The sequence below is a fragment of the Bos grunniens genome, chromosome 4, assembly GCF_055505025.1.
Source record: "Bos grunniens cultivar Pamir isolate PY7600 chromosome 4, Bosgru_T2T1.0, whole genome shotgun sequence".
NCBI classification, from domain to species: domain Eukaryota; kingdom Metazoa; phylum Chordata; class Mammalia; order Artiodactyla; family Bovidae; genus Bos; species Bos grunniens.
The window spans coordinates 21,425,967-21,448,002 of record NC_141168.1 but is presented as its reverse complement, the minus strand read 5'-3'; the positions used below and the strand labels follow the sequence as shown (position 1 = coordinate 21,448,002).

The 22,036-nt window shown below is 38.2% G+C and overlaps 2 protein-coding genes and 1 non-coding gene across 13 annotated transcripts in view; 2 read left to right on the top strand and 1 right to left on the bottom strand.

Moving 5' to 3' along the window:
• AGBL3 (AGBL carboxypeptidase 3) overlaps positions 1-14,228 on the top strand; it is a 97,276-nt gene extending 83,048 nt beyond the window's left edge. Inside the window, exons 16-19 of the mRNA XM_086395551.1 lie at positions 90-138; positions 1,577-1,770; positions 6,513-6,744; positions 13,097-14,228. Of these exons, the coding sequence (XP_086251677.1) occupies positions 90-138; positions 1,577-1,770; positions 6,513-6,744; positions 13,097-13,508 (887 nt within the window). The 3' untranslated portion in view covers positions 13,509-14,228. The remainder of the gene's footprint in view (positions 1-89; positions 139-1,576; positions 1,771-6,512; positions 6,745-13,096) is intronic.
• CYREN (cell cycle regulator of NHEJ) overlaps positions 1-22,036 on the bottom strand; it is a 194,372-nt gene that overhangs the window by 152,646 nt on the left and 19,690 nt on the right. The window lies entirely within an intron of this gene.
• Positions 16,222-16,329, top strand: LOC147373759 (U6 spliceosomal RNA). Its single transcript, XR_015163344.1, has one exon. It is a non-coding gene; the product is annotated as a U6 spliceosomal RNA (small nuclear RNA).

The following is a 22,036-nucleotide window of genomic DNA, read 5'->3' as shown; positions in this document are numbered from 1 at the left end:
TTGAGGCAATTGTCAAGAAAGTAAAAAATTAAGTTTTGTTAACCTTAAAATCTAAGTTCAGAAATTTTATGGTATATTCTCTTTTTTAGCAAAAATACCTGGACGAGTCCCTGCTTGGCTTCTAAAAAGGTATCTGAGGTAGGAGAACTACACCAGATTTCTTCTACCAGATTACCTCATTCCCTTTCCTCCATCTTAACAGATTTTGATTTTGAATTAAAGTAACAGGTAAAAGTGACTTTTTGATGACAGTTTCTAGTTGTGTCCGCACAGTCTACATAGTATCTGTGACATAGCGTCTAGGACTGCACAGGAGAGCCCCTGGGATGCATTTTGAAGGCTTCTGAGATTTCAGTGTCCTTAAACTATCCCAGTGGATGCCCAACATCTGCAGCTAGACATTTATTTCTATGCAGTCATCATTGCTTTAACTGAGTTTCTCCCTCTGGTCTAAGATAATATTCAGAATGAATGACTGTCAGATGTTTTACTTTCTATAATAGCAATTGAAGCACTGGTCACACAGGGTTGATATTAGTACCTAAAAACTAGAAAAGGGATAGGAAGAGAAGTCAGGGATAGCAGAGATAAACACTGTAGTTTTGTCTAAACCAGTAATTATTATATCACAAGCCCCCTTGGCAAGTTTCCCCGTCTTCAGGAACAATGATCTGAACAACCATCTCAACAGTGGGTTTCTAAGTATGAGAACAGACTGAATTTGCACAACAGAGGAAACATGGTATGCCTGTTCTTCCTTCCTTGGCCTCTTTTCTAAGAACTTAGTTTCTGCTCAACAATGGGTTCTGTTGAAATATGTAGGCTTCTGTTGCCTCAAAAACTAGAAATTTAGGTTAAGAAACCACCTTTGGTCATTCCTATACTTGGATCTAAAGTTGATTAATTTAAACTAATATTTAACTTTTTAAAAATATATTACTTATCTAAGGGGCTTCCCCTGATAGCTCAGTTGGTAAAGAATCCGCCTGCAATGCAGGAGACCCCGGTTCTATTCCTGGGTTGGGAAAATCTGTTGGAGAAGGGATAGCCTACCCACTCCAGTGTTCTTGGGCTTCCCTTGTGGCTCAGCTGGTAAAGAATCCACCTGCAATGTGGGAGACCTGGGTTTGATCCCTAGGTTGGGAAGATCCCCTGGAGAAGGGAAAGGCTACCCACTCCAGTATTCTGGCCTGGAGAATTCCATGGAATTCCACTTTCACATCTTATCTATGGAAGTAAATGAAATAATACAAGAAAATAACATGAGAGAAAGTAATAGACAAAGTACTAGAGTTAGAAGGCGTACATTCTAGACCTGCCCCTCCTTCTTATTAGCTATGTTATCATGAGCGAATAGTTTAACCTCTCTGATTCCTTAACATTCCCTTTCTGATATAAGATGGGGATAACATTGGCCATCCTGTCTGTATCAGAACTGCTGAGAGCCCCAAGTAAAGTAATATCTGTAACAATACCTTGCATACTGTGACATGTGTATAGAGACATAACATGGCATTTCACTACTCTTAGATAGTTCATTGTTAATATTGAAATCAGAGTACCCAATTTCTTTCAGCTCCCAAACTGTGATTCAGAAGCTTAGCAGAGACCAACAGAGATGTGTTTTAGGAACTGACAAGAAAAACCAGGAAACAGTTCAGCCCAGGAACAATGATTTGTATGGAAACTGTATCAAAGTGACATCCTTGAAGTGTCCTCTGAACAAACAGACTCCCATTTGGACTGAGAAGACAAGGATACCAACAGAAGGTGTTTTTTTAATGTTTAGGATTTTAATAAATGCCAAGGTGGCTTCTACCATATCATCATTAATAAATTGTATGAAATCTGGATTATGGGAACTGTTTTTATAAACAGAGAAGATAGACAGCCATTTTACTCCTGACTCTGAAAAATACTTGCCTTATTTAATTTCTATACAAGTTGAATACAGAAGAAAATTATTTAATATAGCCTTGAAAAAGTCAATTTAATTGCATTGTTCCCATCACCTCTTTTATTGATGCCCTTTCCATACCATAGAATAAAAATGTAATGAGCTGATACACACAACATGGATGAATCTCAAAGTCACAGTGCTGGCAAAAAGCAACCAGATGCAGAAAAGTGAAAACTACAGGAAATCACATGTGTATGAAAAGCAAGCTAATCTCTAGAGACAGAAAGTAGATCACGGCTTCCTCGAGTAAGGGACAGAGTAGGGGAGGAAGGAAAGAATGGACTGTAAAGGAGCACCAGGAATCTTTTAGTGAGCATCTTTTCTAGATCTTGGTTTATGGTAATGGTTTCACAGGTATTTACAACTGTTGAAACTAGGGCGTTGGGCCAGAGCAACTAGCTCAGTTGAACTGTCAGCTGCCAGATGGCAAAGACCAAGAGTGGAGCATCAGTTTAGTTTAGACATGTTCCTTTGACATGCCTTTAGACACTGAAGTGGAGGTACTGAATAGGCAGTTGGATATATGAGTCCAGAGTTAAAGGAAGAGATTTGGGCTGAAGATACATTTAGGAATTTTCAGCATAAAGATAGTATTTTAAGGCATGAAGCTGGATAAGATTTAAGTGAGTGTAGATATAGATGAGGGTTAAGGAGCAAGTCCTTGGGAACCCCCAACACTGATGGATCAGGAAAAGAGTAAGAACCCAACAAAAGACTGGAAAGCCCCGCCTTGGTTAGGAGGGAAAGCAAGAGAATGTGCTGTCCTGGAAGCTTAAGTGAGAAAGTGTAGCAAACAGGGCATAATCAGCCAGGTCTAATGCTTCTGATTAAGTGAGATGGTTTTACTATTTGATTTTATAACATGTAGGTTTTATTTGGGGATCTTGTTCAGAGAAATTTCAGTAGAATGATAGAGGTACAGGTCTAATTAAAGTGTATCTTAAAACGAGAGAAATTGGAGACCATATTTATAGAATTTATATATTTACAGAATTTTGCTGCAAAGGGGAGATTTGATTTTTAGTGTTCCCTACTGCTCCCACCCACCCACTGCTCTTAATTTAAAATTATGTTTCTCAACCTTCCCATCTTTCCTGAGCTGAGATTCTCATGGTTTTTTTTATTATATTATCTTTAAACATGTCCTGATAAATCTTGATGACATACAAATTCTGCAGTTTTCTTTTTTACTGAAGTAAGTCATTTCAGAGGGAGTTAGTTTTTGACGCTGCCTCCTCCTTTATCATATATACATTTAGGGCTATACATTTTCCTCAAATACGGCATCACTCAGTTTCTCCCAGAAGTCTGTCCTTTCCCATTACTGGGCTATTCAAGTGGAGATGAACTGGATCTGTCGGAGATTCACCAGCAGCCTAGGCAGACTTCTCCAGTTCTGGGAGAGTTTATATTTGTAATGAGTCATAGATATATGTTCCTTTGATTCAGACTCCCTTTCTGCCTCCCCTAAATTAGCCTCCTAACTTGTCCCTCTGCCTCACTTTTCTTCAACCTGACAACCTCCTGGCTGCCACTCTGATCTTTCAAAAATGAAGATCTAATTATATCACTTCCATGTATAAAGGCCTCCTAACAATTCACTTTTTAAAGCATTAAGCATCTACCAGTCACACATGATTCCTATCTCAGGAAATCTCCCAGAAGTACTGTTATTACAGACGAGGTCTCTAGTTTGAACCACTTATTCACACCTATCTGATTTCTAGTCCTTCTAAACCATACTTGTGATTTCCTGAGTGTGCCATGCTGGTCCCACTCCCTAGATTACTGCTGCTGCTGCTCAGTTGCCCAGTTGTGTCCAGCTCTTTGCAACCCCATGGACTGCAGCACGCCAGGCCTCCCTGTGCCTCACCATCTCCCAGAGTTTGCTCAAGCTCATGTCCATTGACATGAACATGGACATAGACATGAACCTAGATTACTACTCTTTTTTTTTTTTTAACTAGCTGACATACCTGTGCATCAAGTCTCAGATTAATTAGGAATTAGGAATATTGCTTTTTCCAGCTCTAAGTATGGCTGGAAGTACCTCTTCAGCAATGCTACAGTAAGTACCTTGCCTTATCCTATAGATATAATATTCTAACTGATGCTTTACTTCTCTCTCTAGTCCCAATTGTTGGCATATTTAAGGCAAGGACTATATATTTTTCATATCTATTTACCAAACTAAACATGCCAGCTACATAATAATGTTTCAGTGAACAGCCTAGGCACAGCTTCTCAAGAGACTATAGATGAATTCATTTTATTTGCCAGCACTGCCAGATATTGCAATTATACATACCCTCATTAACTGTCTTTCAAGTCTAGTTTAATTCAGTGAGTGCTTTAGTCATCTGTTTCCTTTCTTTTTAGTAATGGACAGTTCCTTTTTCAAAAGCATTATTGTGGATATTTCAAGCATAAACAAAAGTAGAATAGAATAATGAACCACTGGTGCCTGTCACCCACCTTTTAATAGTTATCAGCGTCCTGCTATTCTTGTTTCACTTATATTCCCACTACTTTTTTTTTGCTGAAGTAATTAAAGCAAAGTCAGCAAATCATATTGTTTTGCCCATAAATAGTTCAGTCTATGTCTCTTAACTAGATAAACTTTTTTTTAATATAAAACATAATGTATTTCTTGCTTTTATTCTAAGTGTATTCTACTTTTTTCTTATGCTGTCAACATATATATCAATTTAGGCATCATAATTATAAATAATACTGCTACATCCTTTAAAATGTCTACCAATTTTCCTTCAAGTTTTACTTAGGGTTCTTTTTTTCCCCTCTCTCTACCTATATATATTGAATTTTAAAAATTCTGTTAAAATACACATGACATAAAATTTACCATCTTAAGTATTTTTAAGTATAAAGTTCAGCAGTGTTGAATACATTCACATTGTTGTATACAGCCTCCAGAACTGTTTTCATCTTGCAAGACTGAAATGCCATAGCCATTAAATGACAACTTCCCATTCCCCCCTCCTCCTAGCCCCTGGCAACTATCCTACTTTGACTATTCTAGGTATCCAATATACGTGGAATTGAATATTTGGGAAAAAAAAACACATTGTCTTTTAGTGACTGACTTATTTCACTTAGCATAATGTCCTTAAAGTTCATCTGTGTTGTAGCAGGTATCAGAATTTCCTTCCTTTTTAAGGCTCAATAATATCCCATTATATATATACCACATTTTGCTTATCCATTTATCTGTCAACGGGCACTTGAGTTGCTTCCATCTTTTGGCTACTGTGAGTAACACTACTATGAACACTGGTGTACAGATAACTCTCCAAGATGCAATCAATTCTGGGGATATACCCAGAAGTAGAATTGCTGGACCGTCAATTACCCTATGGTAATTCTATTTTCAGTTTTTGAGGAACCGCCATACTGTTCTCCGTATCAACTACACCATTTTACATTCCAGCCAGCAATGCACAAGGGTTTTAATCTCTCCACATCCTTGCCTACACTTATCATTTTCTGTTTTTTGACAATAGCCATCCTAATGAGTATGGAGTGGAATAAACAACTTTTCAAATGAACTTTATTTTTTAAAACAGTTCTCTACACCTTTTTAATGTTATTATACTCTTACCACAACTAACAAAATAAACTAATTCCTTCATATCATCTATTAATAAATAATAAAGAAGGAATTTCTAACAGAGTTTTCCCATAGTTTTCTCTCTTGTCCTTCTACTTCCTCAAACAGCAGCTTTGGGGCTACCACTGATTTCTCTCTTCTTTTCTCACCCCACATCTAATTCATTGGAAAATCTCAAAATATACTCAGGATTCTTCCCTCCCCTGCTTGCACCCCTCCCTCTGATGACTGCCACCACCCTGGTCCAAGCTGCCGTGCGCTCTCCTGTTAACAGATTCCTTCAGTAGCCTTCCATGAGACCTCCCTGCCTGTCTACCCCTGCACCTCTTCCGTCTCTTCTCTACTCAGCAACCAGCATGATCCTATTAAAGCAGATCTGAGTGAGATGTGACACTCCTCAAAGCCTGCCAGGGCCTCCCTATTTCACACTCAGTAAAAATCAGAGTTCTTACAATGGCCCGTGAGGCCTTATGTGAACTAAGTCACCTATCTAGCTTATATCTTTCTGCTTATTGATTCTGCTTTAGCCACTTGTCTCATCATGGTGCGCCCTGCACACACGACCATGCTCCTGGCTCAGTGCCTTTGCACTTACTGTTCCCCTTGCTGCGAATGCTCCTCCCTCCGACAGTGGCTTGACTCGCTCCCTAAGTCCTCTGATATGGTAGCATCATAAGGAGGCCTTCTTTGACCACCTTTTTAAAAACAGAAATCAGCCCCTCCCCAAGAATTCTCTATTCCCCTTCCCAGCTTTATTTTCTCCCATAAATTTTATTATCTGACATGTTTTATTTGTTTATTTTCTGCCCCATAAGCTTCAGATGGATAAGAATTCTTAGATAGAATCTTTGGCAGATAATGCTAAGTAACTGCTTAATCAACTCAGTTTATGTATCTATATATATTTTTATGGTTGCTCCCCAGATCTGCATCACAACTTAAAAAGCAATATGAAAGAATGTCCATCTTTCCAAAGCAAGAAGGCTGATATAAACTGGACAGATGATGAGAAAAGAATCTACAGGGATAAAAATATAGCTCAAACTCAAGAAATATTGCAGTATTTGCTCCCCATCATGCATAGCACTAAAAATGTGCAAACCACTCAGATAAAAGAGGTATTCAACCCAAGAACCAGCTTTCAAATCCAACATCAGTAAGTCAATACAATTTTGTCATTCTTAGCTATTTAATACATGTACTCTTTTATAAAGAAACATGGTTTATTGATTCCACATCCTAAGAAACAAACATAGGCTCTTAATATAGGCAGCTACACCATATTTGACAAAGGCCCAAAGCCATAAGAAAACACTGGATATGTGAAGGAGTAAGGTTATCAGGCCTTATTTGATTATTTACATGAAACCACTCATTAGTTCGGATCTATAAGACCAAAAGGAAACGAATACAAATAAAAGACAATGACAAGCTGAAAGTAAGAAATATAATACTAATATTATCAACAGATTTAATGAAGTACTTTCTTTGTGCTACACAACATTCTTTGTTTACACAAACACATTCTACATTCTACACATAAGGAAACTGAGATGCAAAGTCTGTTTCTCAAATTTGTTCAAATAGGTAGCAACTGGACTCAACCCTAACTAGACATTTAGAATGCAGAGTCTTTCATCAGTATGCTTTGACATTTCTCTTCATAATATAAGAAACAGAGGGCCAACATACTTAATATTCAAAGACTGCATACAAATCAATGACAGAACCATGAATATTTTAATAGGAAAATGGGCAAAGGCTATGAGTCAGAAATTCACAAAAGAAAAAAAGGACCAATAATCACTTTAAAATGTTCAGTCTCACTAAAATGCAAGGAATGTAAATTAAAACAATAATGAAATTCTCTCATTTTTGTCTCTCAATGGAAGAATTCACTCACTGACTGTTGGAATAGAAATGGTACAATTTCTGGAAGGCAATCCAATAATATATGAAAATCCTTATTATCTACATTTGTTTTAAGAAATTCCACCTTTAGAAACCAGTCCTAAGGGGAAAAAAGCCTCAGGAAGGGCCAGAAGACTTCTGTAGTTATGTTCATTGCAGTATTGCTTACAGGAGCCAAAGAAAAGAAAATGAATTTGGAACCATAAAGCAAAATCTAACAATCATGTTTTCAGAGTCCCCGGAAGAGAGGAGAAAGCAGCAAGGCTGAGAAGGTACTCAAAGGTACTCAAAAGTTACTCCAAATCTGGCAAGAGACATAACCCTACAGATCAAACAACTGAGCAAACCATTAACAGGATAAACTCAAAGAAATCATGCCAAGATATTCCAAAATTTAACTTCTGAAAACTAAAGAAAATAATTCCTGAAAGCAGCCAGAGAAAAATGACACCTTATTTATAAGGGAAACAAGTTGAAATACAGACAATTTCTCAGCAGAAACTATAGAGGCTAGAAGTGGCACAATGTTTTCAAGTATTGAAAGAAAGGAACTGTCAACCCACAACCTGACACACAGCAAAAATAAAGGAGAGCTCAACAAATGTTAAGATGAAGGAAAACTAAAGAGAATTTTTCACTAGAAGACCTACACTAAAAGAATGACTGAATTTTTTTAAACAGAAAAAATAGAGGAGGAACATCAGGAAATAGATAATGCTGAGCAAATGTGTAGGTAAATATAATAGGGTTTCCTTCTCAAGTTCTCTAAATATGTTGATGGCTGAAGCAAAAGTTATTACACTGATACGGTTCTAAATGTATCTAAAGAAAAATATTTAAGACAATTACAAATATGAGAAGGTAAGGGGGACATAAAGAAAGGTTAGATATCTATATTCCACTCAACCTGGGAAAATTACACCATTAGATGTGATAAGTTATTCGTGGGTAATGTAAAAGATACTTAAAAAGATACACTCAAAAACACTACAGATAAATAAAAATTGAATTTTTATGCAATCTAAAAACTCCATCAAACCACAAAAGGAAAAAGAAAAAGGAACAAAGAAGAAATACAAAATCAACTGGAAAACAAGGTTTAAAATGACAATTCATATCTATCAATAATTACCTTAAGTGTCAACAGACTAAAAGACATAGAGTGGCAGTTGAATAACAAAACATAGCCTAAAATATTCTGCCTGCAGAAATCCTCAGCAAAATATTAGCAAACCAAATCCAACAACATATAAAAAAGATCATACACCACAATCAAGCTGGATTCATCCCAGGGTCAAAAGATGGCTCAACATATGCAAATCAATTAATGTGATACAACTACATCAACAAAAGAAAAGACAAAAAGCACATGATCATCAGGTAGATGATCGATGATCCTCTATCATCAACAGAGGCAAAAAAAAATCATTTGAAAATTTATTCAGGGTAGAAACTCTCACCAAAATGGGTACAAAGGGAACCTACCTCAGCACAACAAAAGCTATGTATGATAAACACACAGCCAACATAATAGTCAATGACGGAAAGCTGAAAGGCTCACTAAAAGCTGAAACACGACAAGCATGCTCACTCTCACCACTTCTGTTCAACATAGCACTGGAATTCCTAGCCACAGTCATCAGAAAAGGAAAAAACAACAAGTATCCAAGTTGGAAAGGAAGAGGTAAAACTGTCATGACGTGCAGATGACATGATTCAATACATATAGAAAATCCTGAAGACTCCACCAAGAACTACTAAAACTGATAAACGAATTCAACAGGGTAGCAGGATAAAAGATTAACATACAGAAATAGGTTGCATTTCTATATACTAATAATGAAGTATCAGAAAAGGAAAGTGAAAAAAAAAAAATCCTGTTTAGAATCAAATTAAAAAAAAAAAAAGAACAAAGGAGGCGATCAAGGAGGTCAAAGACCCATATGCTGAGAACTATAAAACATAGATAAAGGAAACTGAAGATGATTCAAAGAAATGGAAGGATATTCCATGCTCTTGGATTGGAAGAATTAACACTGTTAAAATGGCCACACTACCCAGAGCAATTTACAGATTTAATGTGACCTCTATCAAATTACCTATGACATTTTAAACAAAACTAGAACAAATAATCCTAAAATTTATATGGAAGCATAAAAAACCCAGAATTGCCAAAGCAATTTGGTGGAAAAAGAACAAAGCTGGAGGCATAACTGTCCCAAACTTCAGAAAATGCCAAAAAGCCACAGTAATCAAAACAGTATGGTACTGGCACAAAAACAGACATAAGAATCAGCAGAAAAAATAGAGACCCCAGAAATAAACCTATACACTTAGGATCAGTCTTCAACAAGAGTCAAGAACAATGCAGAACAGTCTCTTTAGCAAGTAGTGTTGGGAAAGCTACAGTCACATGTAAATCAAGTTAGAACACTCCCTCACACCCTACACAAAAATAAACTCTAAATGGCTTAAAGATTTAAATATAAGACATGACACCATTAAACTCCTAGAAGAGAACATAGGCAAAGTATTCTCTGACATAAATGGTAGCAATGTTTCTTAGGTCAGTCTCCCAAGGCAACAGAAATAAAAGCAAAAATAAACAAATGAGACTCAAACTTATAAGCTTTTGTACAGCAAAGGAACCATAAACAAAATGAACAGACAACATACAGACTGGGAAAAACACTTGCAAATGATGCAACCAATAAAGCTTTAATTTTCCAAAATATACAAACATCTTATACAGTTTAATATTAAAAAAGAACCCAACCCTATCAAAAAATGTGCAGAACACCTAAATAGACATTTATCCAAAGAAGACATATAGACGGCCAATAGGCACATGAAAAAATGGTCAACTATGCTAATTATTAGAGGAATGCAAATCAAAAGCACAATGAGGTATTACCTTGCACTGGTCAGAATGGCCATCATTAAAAAGTCTACAAAGAATACAAAAGACATGAACAATAAATAACTGAAATGAAAAATACACTAGAGGAATCAATAGCAGAATAACTGAGGCAGAAGAACAGATAAGTGACTGAGAAGACAGAATGGTAGAAATCTCTGCCATGGAACAGAATAAAGAATGAAATGAGAACAGTCTCAGACACCTCTGGGACAACATTAAATGCACCAATATTCGAATTATAGGGGTCCCAAAGAAAAAGAGAAAGGGCCTGAGAAAACATTGGATGAGATCATAGTCAAAAACTTTCCTAACATAGAAAAAGAAAGAGTCACCCAAGTCCAGAAAGTGCAGGGGGTCCTGTACAGGATAAACCCAAGGAGGAACATGCTGAGATACACATTAATCAAAAAAGTCTACAAATAATAAATGCTGGAGAGGGTGTGGAGAAAAAAGGAACCCTCCTACGTTGTTGGTAGGAATGTAAACTGGGGCAACCACAATTGAAAACAGTATGAAGTTCCATTAAAAAACTAAAAGTAGAGTTGCCATATGATCCAGCAATCCCACTCCTGGGCATATATCCAGAGAAAACTCTAATTCAAAAAGATGGATACACCTCAATGTTCAGAATAACTCTATTTACAATAGCCAAGACATGGGAGCAACCAAATGTCCATCAATAGATAAATGGATAATAGAGATGTATATATAATGGAATATTACTCAGCCATAAAAATAATGAAATAATTTGCAGCAAGATGGACCAACCTAGAGATTATCATACTAACCGAAAGAAGAGAAAGACAAATGATATGGTATCACTTATATGTGGAATCTAAAATATGATACAAATGAGTTCATTTACAAAACAGAAATAGATTCACAGACACAGAAAACAAACTCATGGTTGCCAAAGGAGGAAAGGAAGGGAAAGAGATAATTTAGGAGTTTGGGATTAGCAGATACAAACTACATATATAAAATAAATAAACAATAAAGTCCTACTGTATAGCCCAGGGAACTATATTCAACATTCTGTAATAAACCATAATGGAAAATAATAGGAAAAAGAATATATATATATATATACACACATAATGTATAGTACAACTGAATAACTTTATGTACACTCAAAACTAATGCAACATTGAAAATCAATTCTACTTCAATTTAAAAAATAAAAATAAACCAATAGGAGTACGAAAAAATCAACAGTAAGAAAACAAATAGATCACTTAGAAAATGAGCAAAAGACATGAACTGTAACTTCACCAAACAATATACAGATGGCACATAAACACATGAAAACATGTTCCACATCATTAGCCACTAGGGAAATGCAAAATAAAACCACAGTGAGTCATCGTTACATACCTATCAGAATGGCTACAATAAAAAATAATAACACCAAGTGTTGATGACGATGCAAAGAAATTGGGTCACTCATATATTGCTGGTAGGAATATATATGTTTTCACTCTGGAAAACAGCTTGGTAGTTTCTTCACAAGCCAAATATAAAACTAACATATGACCCAGCAATTGCTCTCCTGAGCTTTAATCCCAGAGAAAGGAAGACTTACATTCACACAAAAACCTGTTCACAAAGGTTTATAGCAGCTTTATTTCTAATACCTATAAACCGGAAACAACTCACATGTCCTTCAATGGATGAATCATTAAACAAACTGGTACATCCATGCCATGACCTCAGCAATAAACACAGAATGGACTACTGATGCACGAAGCAACCTGGATGAATCTCCAGAGTTTGCTGCGTGAAAAAAAGGTCCATCCCAAAAGGTTCAATATAAGTTCACTTGTACAGCACTCTTGAAATAACAAAATCATGTAATCTGGACAACAAATTGGTTGCCCGGAGTTGAGGAGATGAGGAAGGAGGAAAGTAGGTACGACGGTAAAAGGGAAACGTGAAGGAACTACTCTGTATCTGGACTCTGTCAATGGCAGTATCCTAACTGTGTTATTGTTTGTAATTTTTCAAGATATTTAATTTAGGGGAAACTGGATGAAGGGTACATCTCTATATTATTTCTTCCAGCTCTAGGTAGGTCTACAATTATCTCAAAATTAAGAGTTTAATTAAAAACATGGTTGAGATTTTGTGGTTAAAAAATGGAATTCTAAAGAAAAATTGAGGGACTTTAGGTAGTGACAATTAGTAATTTTGAAAACCTCACTCTCTTGAGGAAAACTTCTCTCTCTCGGACTTATATTGATCTCTTTACTGAATATAGGGGGTGAGCGGGGCGGGGGCACAGTGCATATACTCTAAATTAATTCTAATAGAATACACAAAGTAGATTTTTAGAGCAAGGTGGAATTTTAGAGAGCACTGACTTCAGCTGAATGCATTAATGTAAGAAAGGGCTGAGGCCCAGAGTGGCAATTATACCAGGAAGCCTGGGGTCAGGACAGGTATCCAAATAAACATATCCTCAGGGCATTTAAAAATACAAGGTTTGAATAATGCTTTAAAATCATGACCAGAAATGAAGTTAGATCATTCTCATAGAAATAAAGGTAAGAGTCTTAAAGGAGAATGAACTCAGCAAAGGAGAAAAAAAAAAAAGATTTATACTATGACAGTACCTAAGGACTACAAATACTTAGGGTACATATTGAGCAGAAGCTCACATATTTCATTTCTTTCCTAGACAAAAGCCATCTTCTAACATAAACATAAGGAAATGCAGCACATCTTGGACACCACCCAGAAATCTCCCTTTGATAAGCCAAAGGACTCTTATAGTAAGCACTTCAAAATGGCTCCAGCCTCTGGACTGGAAATCATCTGAAAGTTCGCTGCCTCTTGGAGGGCCCAAGAAGAGGAGAAAATATTCTCGAGTCAAGGCCACAAAGACTAAAGACATGAAAGCTGCCAGCAGCAAATGGGAGATGACTCCCTCAAGTTCTGAGAAGGATGCAGACAAGAGTCTGCAAGCTGAAGGATCCAGCCAGCAAGGCACTATGCAGACAGCCCCCCATCCAACTAAAACTAAGGGAGAGCAGCCCAAAAAGAAGCATGGACAGCCCGCCTTTCACCTGAAGTTGCAGAGGGACACATAATCCAGCTTTATGCTGCTCTGAAAACTGTGGATGAGAGACAACATATGCTAACACAGTAAAAAGAAAAAGAAAAGAAAGCCAAAGGAAAGCCCTCCTGGCCCCTCCATCCCTGCCCCCTCCCGCCTGTCCATGTGCATGTACTAAACTACAAATTTCAGATGGCCTGTCTTCTTCAGAGGGGACATCTTTCAGAGTTAAAAAGAAGTCCAGAAAAATATAGAAAATGAAAACTCACTCAGATATTTAATTTTTGTCAGGATAAAGTCTGAACTTTTGATTTCTTCTGAAATGATTTATTCACACAACACTAAAAGACCAAGACCTCAAGGCAAGGATGACATGTACTGCTCTTAATGTTTCTACTAGGCACTTTAATGAATCAGTCAACAAACATTGTTTCTTTAACTTCTATCTTGCAGTGTGCTAGAAACCATTAGTGACTTACTGCAGAGAAACAGGTATATCGGGCAAATAAAGATGGATGAGATAAGTGAGAAGAGAGTCAATCTGCCTGGAGTTGCAGGTCAACAGTGGTGGCCACTACAGGATAAAGCCACTGAGAATCAGGAGAGCTAGTTACAGGCCACAAGCTTCATTAGGTCCCAGGAGCAAAACGCAACTAGGAAGATCTGAGGTTGGGGAAGGTACTCTCAACAATATTTCCAATGGCCAAAGAGGGTTCAAGGAGAGCTCATTGGGGTATTAAAAGAGTAACTGTTATGTTCTGGTTTTGGTTTTAATAGACTTTATTTTTTAGAGAAGTTTTAGGTTCACAGCAATACTAATCAGAAGGTAGACTTCTATTATCACCATCCCACCAGAATGATTCATTTGTTACAACTGATGAACCTACACTGATACCTCATTATCATCCAAAGTCCATAGTTTACATCAGGGTTTGCTCTTGGTGTTATACGTTCTATGGGTTTGGACAAATGTATAATGAAATGTATCTACCATTATAGTATCATACAAACGAGTTTCACTGCCCTAAAAGTTCTCGATGCTCTGCCTATTCATCCCTCTCTCCCACTCAAACCCTGGCAACCACTGATCTTTTTATTGCCTCCCTAGTTTTGCCTTTTCCAGAATATCATATAATTGGAATCATAAAGTATGTAGCCTTTTCAGATTGGCATCTTTCACTTAGTAATATTCATGTAAGTTCTATCATGTCTTTTCATGGCTTGATAACTCATTTCTTTTCAGCACTGAATTCCATTGTAAATAAAATTTACAAACTTCTAGCCATGTTAACTAAGAAAAAAGACACAAGTTACTAACATCAGAAACAAAAGAGGGGCCACTAACATTGATCCCATAGAAATTAAAAAGATAATTAAGGAATATTATGAACAACTCTTGACCCAGAAATGCGATAACCTAGATGGAATGGGCTAATTCCTTGGAAGACACAATTTGTCAAAATTCACACAAAAAGAAATAGACAATTTAAAGAGGCCTATATGAATTAAAGAAATAAAATCAATAAATAATAACCTGCCAAAAGAGAAATCACCAGGCCCAGACAAGTTCACTGATGAATTCTACCAAAAATTTAAGGAAGAAATTATACCAGTTCCCTACAATCTCTTCCAGAAGATAGAAGCAAAAAGACTACTTCATAACATAATCTATGGGACCAGCATTACCCTAATGCTAAAACCAGACAAACATATTACAAGAAAAGAAAATTACAGACCAATATCTTCTGTGAACATAGAAGCAAAAATCCTCAACAAAGCATTAGAAAATAGAAGCCAATGATGTATAAAAAGAACTATATACCACAGTCAAGTAGACTTTATAAAATCTAGGTATGCAAGCCTGATTCAGTATTCAGTTATTGATATAATCCCTCACAACAACAGAATAAGGAAGAAAAATTATATAACATCAATATATACAGAAAAAGAACAAAATCCCACACCCATTCATGAATAGAAACACTCAGCAAATTAAGAGTGGAGAGAAATTTACTCAATTTGATTAAAAAATATCTACCAAAAAAATCTATAGCTCACATTGTATTTAATGATGAAACTAGATACTTCCCTGTTAAGATAAAAGGCAAAGGTGTCTGCTCTCCCTTTCAACATCATACTGGAAGCACTAGGTAATTCAATAAGATAAGAAAATATAAGGAAGAAATAAAACTGTATTTGTTGATAGAATATATGGTTATCTATGTAGAAAATTCCAAAGAATCAACAAAAAACAACCTGCTGGAAGTAATAAGCAATTATAGCAAGATTACAAGATACAAAGTTAATATACAAAAGTCACCATCTTATACACCAACAATGAATACTAGAGTTTGAAATTAAAAACACAATACCATTTACATCAGCACCAAAAATTCGAATACTTGGGTATAAATCAAAACTGTTCAAGATTTACATAAGGAATACTGCAAAATTCTGATGAAAGAAATCAAAGAGTAAATAAATGGAGAAATATTCCATGTATACATGGATAGGAAGACTCACTACCATTAAAATGTCAGTTCTTTTCAACTTGAACTACAGATTCAACAAAATTCCAATCAAAATTCTAGCAAATTATCAACCAACTTGATTCTACAGTTTATATAGAAAGATTAAAGATTCAGAATGTCCAACACAACATCGAAAGGGCAGAAGAAGTGACAGGACTGATGCTATTTGACTCCAAGACTTATAATCTATAAAAGAGCATTAATCAAGACAGTGTGGTGCTCGCTTTAGCAGCACATATACTAAAATTGGAATGATACAGAGAAGATGAGCACGGCCCTTGAGCAAGGATGGAGTGCTCCATAAAAAAAGACAAGTGTGGTATTGGCAAACCTGAATTTCCCATGTCCGGCAAAAAAGAAAAAACTTTTCAAATGAAGGCCACTGTGATAGGTGGGCTAAGTATGAGCTGTGACCCCATCCTCTCTGCAGACGTGACCCAGATTCTGTACCATCTTTGGTTCCCCACACAAGGCAACAGTGATGCCTGGTAGAGCCTGGGTTTCTGACTTGGCACTGATGCTACTGACCTTGGCAGAAGGGCTTTATAATAGGAAACAAAGATATACACTAACTCTAGGGCTTTCATCCTGATACCATTAAATTGTTCTTTTATAATTAGGCTTTTAAGATAAGAATGATCTGCCCGTTATCACCAAAAAAGTTGTATTTCACCTTTATCCCAGAAAGCTGAGCACCCTTTCTGCACATAAAAGGGGTTTTCTTGTCACTGTTTTTCATAGGAACATCTCCTTCTACACTACCACAGCCGAACTCTCTACTTTCAGAAACAGGGTAGGAACTCCTAGTTGGCAACTTGTCTTTCAAATTAATAAACTATAAACAAAGAAACAACTATCACTTCATCAAGCATTTGGCCATCTTCACCCCTCACCTCCAAGCCTGGTAAGAGCCTCTGTTCTCCACATTCCTAGGTGGACCACTGACCCAAATCCTAGAGGCCCCTCCAGGATTCCCCGAACAGTCTCTGCAGATTGTTCTATCCTTTCTTCTTTGGGAAAAGTCTGTGAGGAGAGAACTGTTCATGGAAGAGTCCTCCGTGATGGACAAGAGAGACTCTGGGTCTGAGTCTGCTAGAGAGATACCAAGAGAGTAAAGTTCTGTTTAAAGAAATAAAAGATGGCACAGTTCACTGATAGAATGACGCACTCCCTCAGCAGAGGTAACAACAGTTCTGAAGATGACTCTGTGCCGATGGGCCACCTGAGGGCAGGCACCTGGGGCAGAGTCATCCCATCTGAGAACACCCGGACTGAACTACGACAAGGTCCACTGAAATGACACAAAAGGTGAAGACGTCAACATTTCCTCTTGATTTCTCCCGAGTTCTAACCGAACTCCAGATTAGTGAGGAAACACCCTGGGGGAGGCCCTCATTTCTCTGACCCGGCTCCTCTGCACTGACCAACACAGGCTCAAAAGGGCCTACAGAGAAGAGAGATCCCGGAAGCCTCTGTAGGCAGGATCAGACTTCAAGGCTACAGAAGGAAATTCCAAATCTGGAGAAGAAGCCTCACGTAGGAATGTGGCTCGTGCGTCCTCTACTCCGGCACGTCTCACCACTGTGCCCTGACGTGCCTGTGTTCAGAGAACAGGTTACAGCGCGACACCACTCTGTTCTCTGGTTTTGTGCAACACCAGGTGGGGCCCAGAGTAGCCAGAGCTGTGGGTTCTGACTGCTGTCAGCCTTTTACATTTTCCCTGACCCACAGGACAAATATCACTTTCTATGTGTGCAACAGTGAACAGAACAAAGCGTGTAACGTTTTATTCAACTAGGCCTCCCTTGCCCTGCCTCACCAATGGTCTAGTGTGCATGCCAAGCACTTGTTTGTTTTAGATATACTTACTCCACAGGGGAAGAAGCAGACAGTGTGGTCCATGGCATCCTAACAGCCAGAGGTCTGGCATCTGTGCCTTTGGAGCCACAGAGGGCCTTCAGACGGCCACAGAACTAGCTGTCCAGCTGCTCCTGGAGCAGCACTCTGATGGTGTTCTCTGACTACTTGAAGCAAAGTCCCTTGGGTTTTCCTTCAGTGGGTGCTTCTGTGATATATTTTTTAGTAAGAAGCCAACAGTTATGACCAACCTAGACAGCATATTAAAAAGCAGACGCATTACTTTGCCAACAAAGGTCCGTCTAGTCAAGGCTATGGTTTTTCCAGTGGTCATGTATGGATGTGAGAGGTGGACTATAAAGAAAGCTGAGCACTGAAGAATTGATGCTTTTGAACTGTGGTGTTGGAGAAGACTCTATAAAGAAAGCTGAGCACTGTAGAATTGATGCTTTTGAACTGTGGTGTTGGAGAAGATTCTTGAGAGTCCCTTGGACAGCAAGGAGATCCAACCAGTCCATCCTAAAGGAGATAAGTCCTAGGTGTTCTTTGGAAGGACTGATGTTGAAGCTGAAACTCCAATACTTTGGCCATCTGATGCGAAGAGCTGACTCATTTGAAAAGACCCTGATGCTGGGAAAGATTGAGGGCAGGAGAAGGGGACGACAGAGGATGAGATGGTTGGATGGCATCACCAACTCGATGGACGTGAGTCTGAGTGAACTCCAGGAGCTGGTGATGGACAGGGAGGCCTGGCGTGCTGCGATTCATGGGGTCACAAAGAGTCGGACAGGACTGAGCGACTAAACTGAACTGAACTGAAGCCCCCTAGAATTAGAAGATATAAGTATTGTATTTTTACTCTTAATTAAACCATCATCAATGTTTTACAAAACTAGATGGAGATATTTGAAACAGAGGGGGGACAAAAGACTATTACAATATATGTATCTATTAGAAGTCTATATAAGTAGCTTAATATTTACCTCAATAAATTGTTACTGGTTTTTCAGCTTCAAGAAAACAAAAACCTAAACAACCACAAAGACATCTCCAGTTAAACCTATCAGTACTGTTATTAATTTACAACCACTATTTCTTATTTTGTAATTTTCTGCAATTTATCATTTCAGATTTGTTCATGATATTCTTTGCTATCTAAAAGTCTTTAGATTTTTTGCAGTTAAAAAATTTCCCTTTAAAAAATAATAAAGGGGCACAAATCCAGTTCTAGAACTACAACCTGAGAAAACCCTCCATCCACTCCCCAGTGAGAATACCAAAACTGGTTTAAAAAAAAACAGTCTTTAGAAATCACTGTAAGGGACTTCCCTAGTGGTCCACTGGCTACGGCTCCACAGTCCCAATGCGGGGGCAGGGTTCAATCCCAGGTCAAGGAACTAGATCCCACACCACACCACAACTAACGATCTCGCGTGCTGCTACTAAGACCCAGCAAAGCCAAATAAATATTTCTCTAAAAAGAAACTGTCCCAACAACACATAACAAGTGAAGAAACATTTATTTTAAAAAGTCTACTGAATCTCAGTAAGGGCAGTGAGAGTTCATGGCACTTAAACCACAACCCACTTGGCCCTTCACCCCAGTGGAGAGTGAGGCAAATGCCACTCTGTGCAGTGTGACCAAGGCTGAGAGCTCTGGAGTTCCCCCTGCACACTGGTTTGTTTGAGATGGAATGTGGAGAAGTTTCTAAGGATGCTGTCAAAAACAATGGAGATGTGAGTGGTTAGCAGTTAAGGGGAGTCTAGGAGCTTGATTGGGCTTCCCTGGTGGCTCAATCCACCTGCAGTGCTGAAGACCTGGGCTCGATTCTTGAATTCAGAAGATCCCAGGAGAAGGGATAGGCTACCCACTCCAGTATTTGTGGGGCTTCCCTGGTGGCTCAGACGGTAAAGAATCCCTGGGTAGGCAAGATCCCCTGGAGGAGGGCATGGCTACCGACTCCAGTATTCCTGCCTGGAGAATCCCATGGACAGAGAAGCCTGGTGGGTTACAGTCCATGGGGTCACAGAGAGTCGGACACGACTGAGTGACTAAGCACAGCACACACAGGAGTTTGATAAAGCAACAAGCTCAGAAGGCCATTGTGTCGCCAGAGCAAACCAGTGAAAGAGAGCCAGAGAGCGCCCTCCTAGGGTTTAAAAGAAAAAAAATTAGACTTTCAGTAAAAACTAGCAAACTGGACACATATTTAATTTTGCTCCTTCTCAAAAACCTACTAAAATAACAATGTCATCTTACAAGACAAAGCTACAAGGATGAGATTAGGACAGGAGGCCATTTTGGAAGCCAGAAAACAGGACGGCTTTAACCTTCTCAACTTTAGTGAAAGCTAGATGGAATGGAACAAGACTTTAAAGGCAAATTATTTTTAACCTAAAATTCTATATTCTTCTATATTTGATCAAATTTAAGAGTAGATAAAGAATAGATTGAAAAAAGCCTTTGATGCAGGAAATATGTGATCCAACATTGGACAGAGGCAGTAAACCCCAAGATGGTGGTGGTGAAATGAAATGGCAGGATGACAGCTGGGTATCAGTCCAGACTGGAGCAGGCTGCAAGGCACTGGGGGAGATTATCCTGGGAGAAGATCAGACACCATGCATATAAATTCCTTGAAAAGAGAAAAATACCGTGCAGACTTCAGGGCTGGGTTAGAATAGAACCCACAGAAAACCAAGGGAACAGACAGAGACTTCAGGCGAGCAGCGCCTGAGGAATAAGATAAACATTCATGCAGGAAAACAAAGGAAATCATCATTTTCCACCTGGCTCAGCTACTATACATGGTATTTCAGTTCAGTTGTTCAGTCACGTCCGACTCTTTGCGACCCCATGGACTGCAGCACACCAGGCCTCCCTGTCCATCACCAACTCCCACAGTTTATCCAAACTCATGTCCATTGAGTCGGTGATGCCATCCAACCATCTCATCCTCTGTCGTCCCCTTCCGCTCCTGCCTTCAATCTTTCCCAGCATTGGGGTCTTTTCCAAGAAGTCAGTTCTTCGCATCAGGTGGCCAAAGTACTGGAGTTTCAGCTTCAACATCAGTCCTTCCAATGAATACTCAGGACTGATTTCCTTTAGGATGGACTTGTTTGATCTTGCAGTCAAGGGACTCTCAAGAGTCTTCTCCAACACCACAGTTCAAAAGCATCAATTCTTCGGTGCTCAGCTTTCTTTATAGTCCAACTCTCACATCCATACATGACCACTGGAAAACCACAGCTTTGACTAGATGGACCTTTGTTGGCAAAGTAAAGTAATGCCTCTGCTTTTTAATACGCTGTCTAGGTTGGTCATAACTTTTCTTCCAAGGAGCAAGCGTCTTTTAATTTCATGGCTGCAGTCACTGTCTGCAGTGATTTTGGAGCCCCCCAAAATAAAATCTGTCACTGTTTCCACTGTTTCCCCATCTATTTGCCATGAAGTGATGGGACCAGATGCCATGATCTTAGTTTTCTGAATGTTGAATTTTAAGCCAACTTTTTTACTCTCCTCTTTCACTTTCATCAAGAGGCTCTATAGTTGTTCTTCACTTTCTGCTATAAGGGTGGTGTCATTTGCATATCTGAGATTATTGATATATGGTATTTACATAGTTATAATATTGTAGACAGTAAGTATCAGTTTAGACAAATAATGACCAACTTGAAAGAGGGAATGAGGACTTGTACTTGTGGAACAGGAGTGAGGAGGAAGAAAGCATGTATAAAAATTATGCTTGAAACTGAAGAACCAAGTCATAGCATTACAAGCATGTTACATACAGAACTGAATGTAAATGTAAACGCAAATACCTAGAGAATCAGGTAAAATAGGTGAGGTGCTAACCCTGGAGAAGAAGGGGATAATGTGGGACTGCTGGTTTCCGTAACAGCTTAACAAACTCTTGACTCTAAAAACTGTGTGCATTCTAACTTTAAATAAAAATTTTAAATGTATACTTCTATCTCTCCTATTCTCTGTCACTTCATTCACCAGTGTTCAATTTTCATGACTAGTTTATACTAGTACAAAAGAATTAATTTTGTCTCTGCCTTGAAGGCATTACTATGAAGGCTATGAAGACATTCAGAAATCCTGCTTTTAATAATAACAGTTATCATTACTGTATGCCCAGTACTGTACTAAGAACCTTGATGCATAATC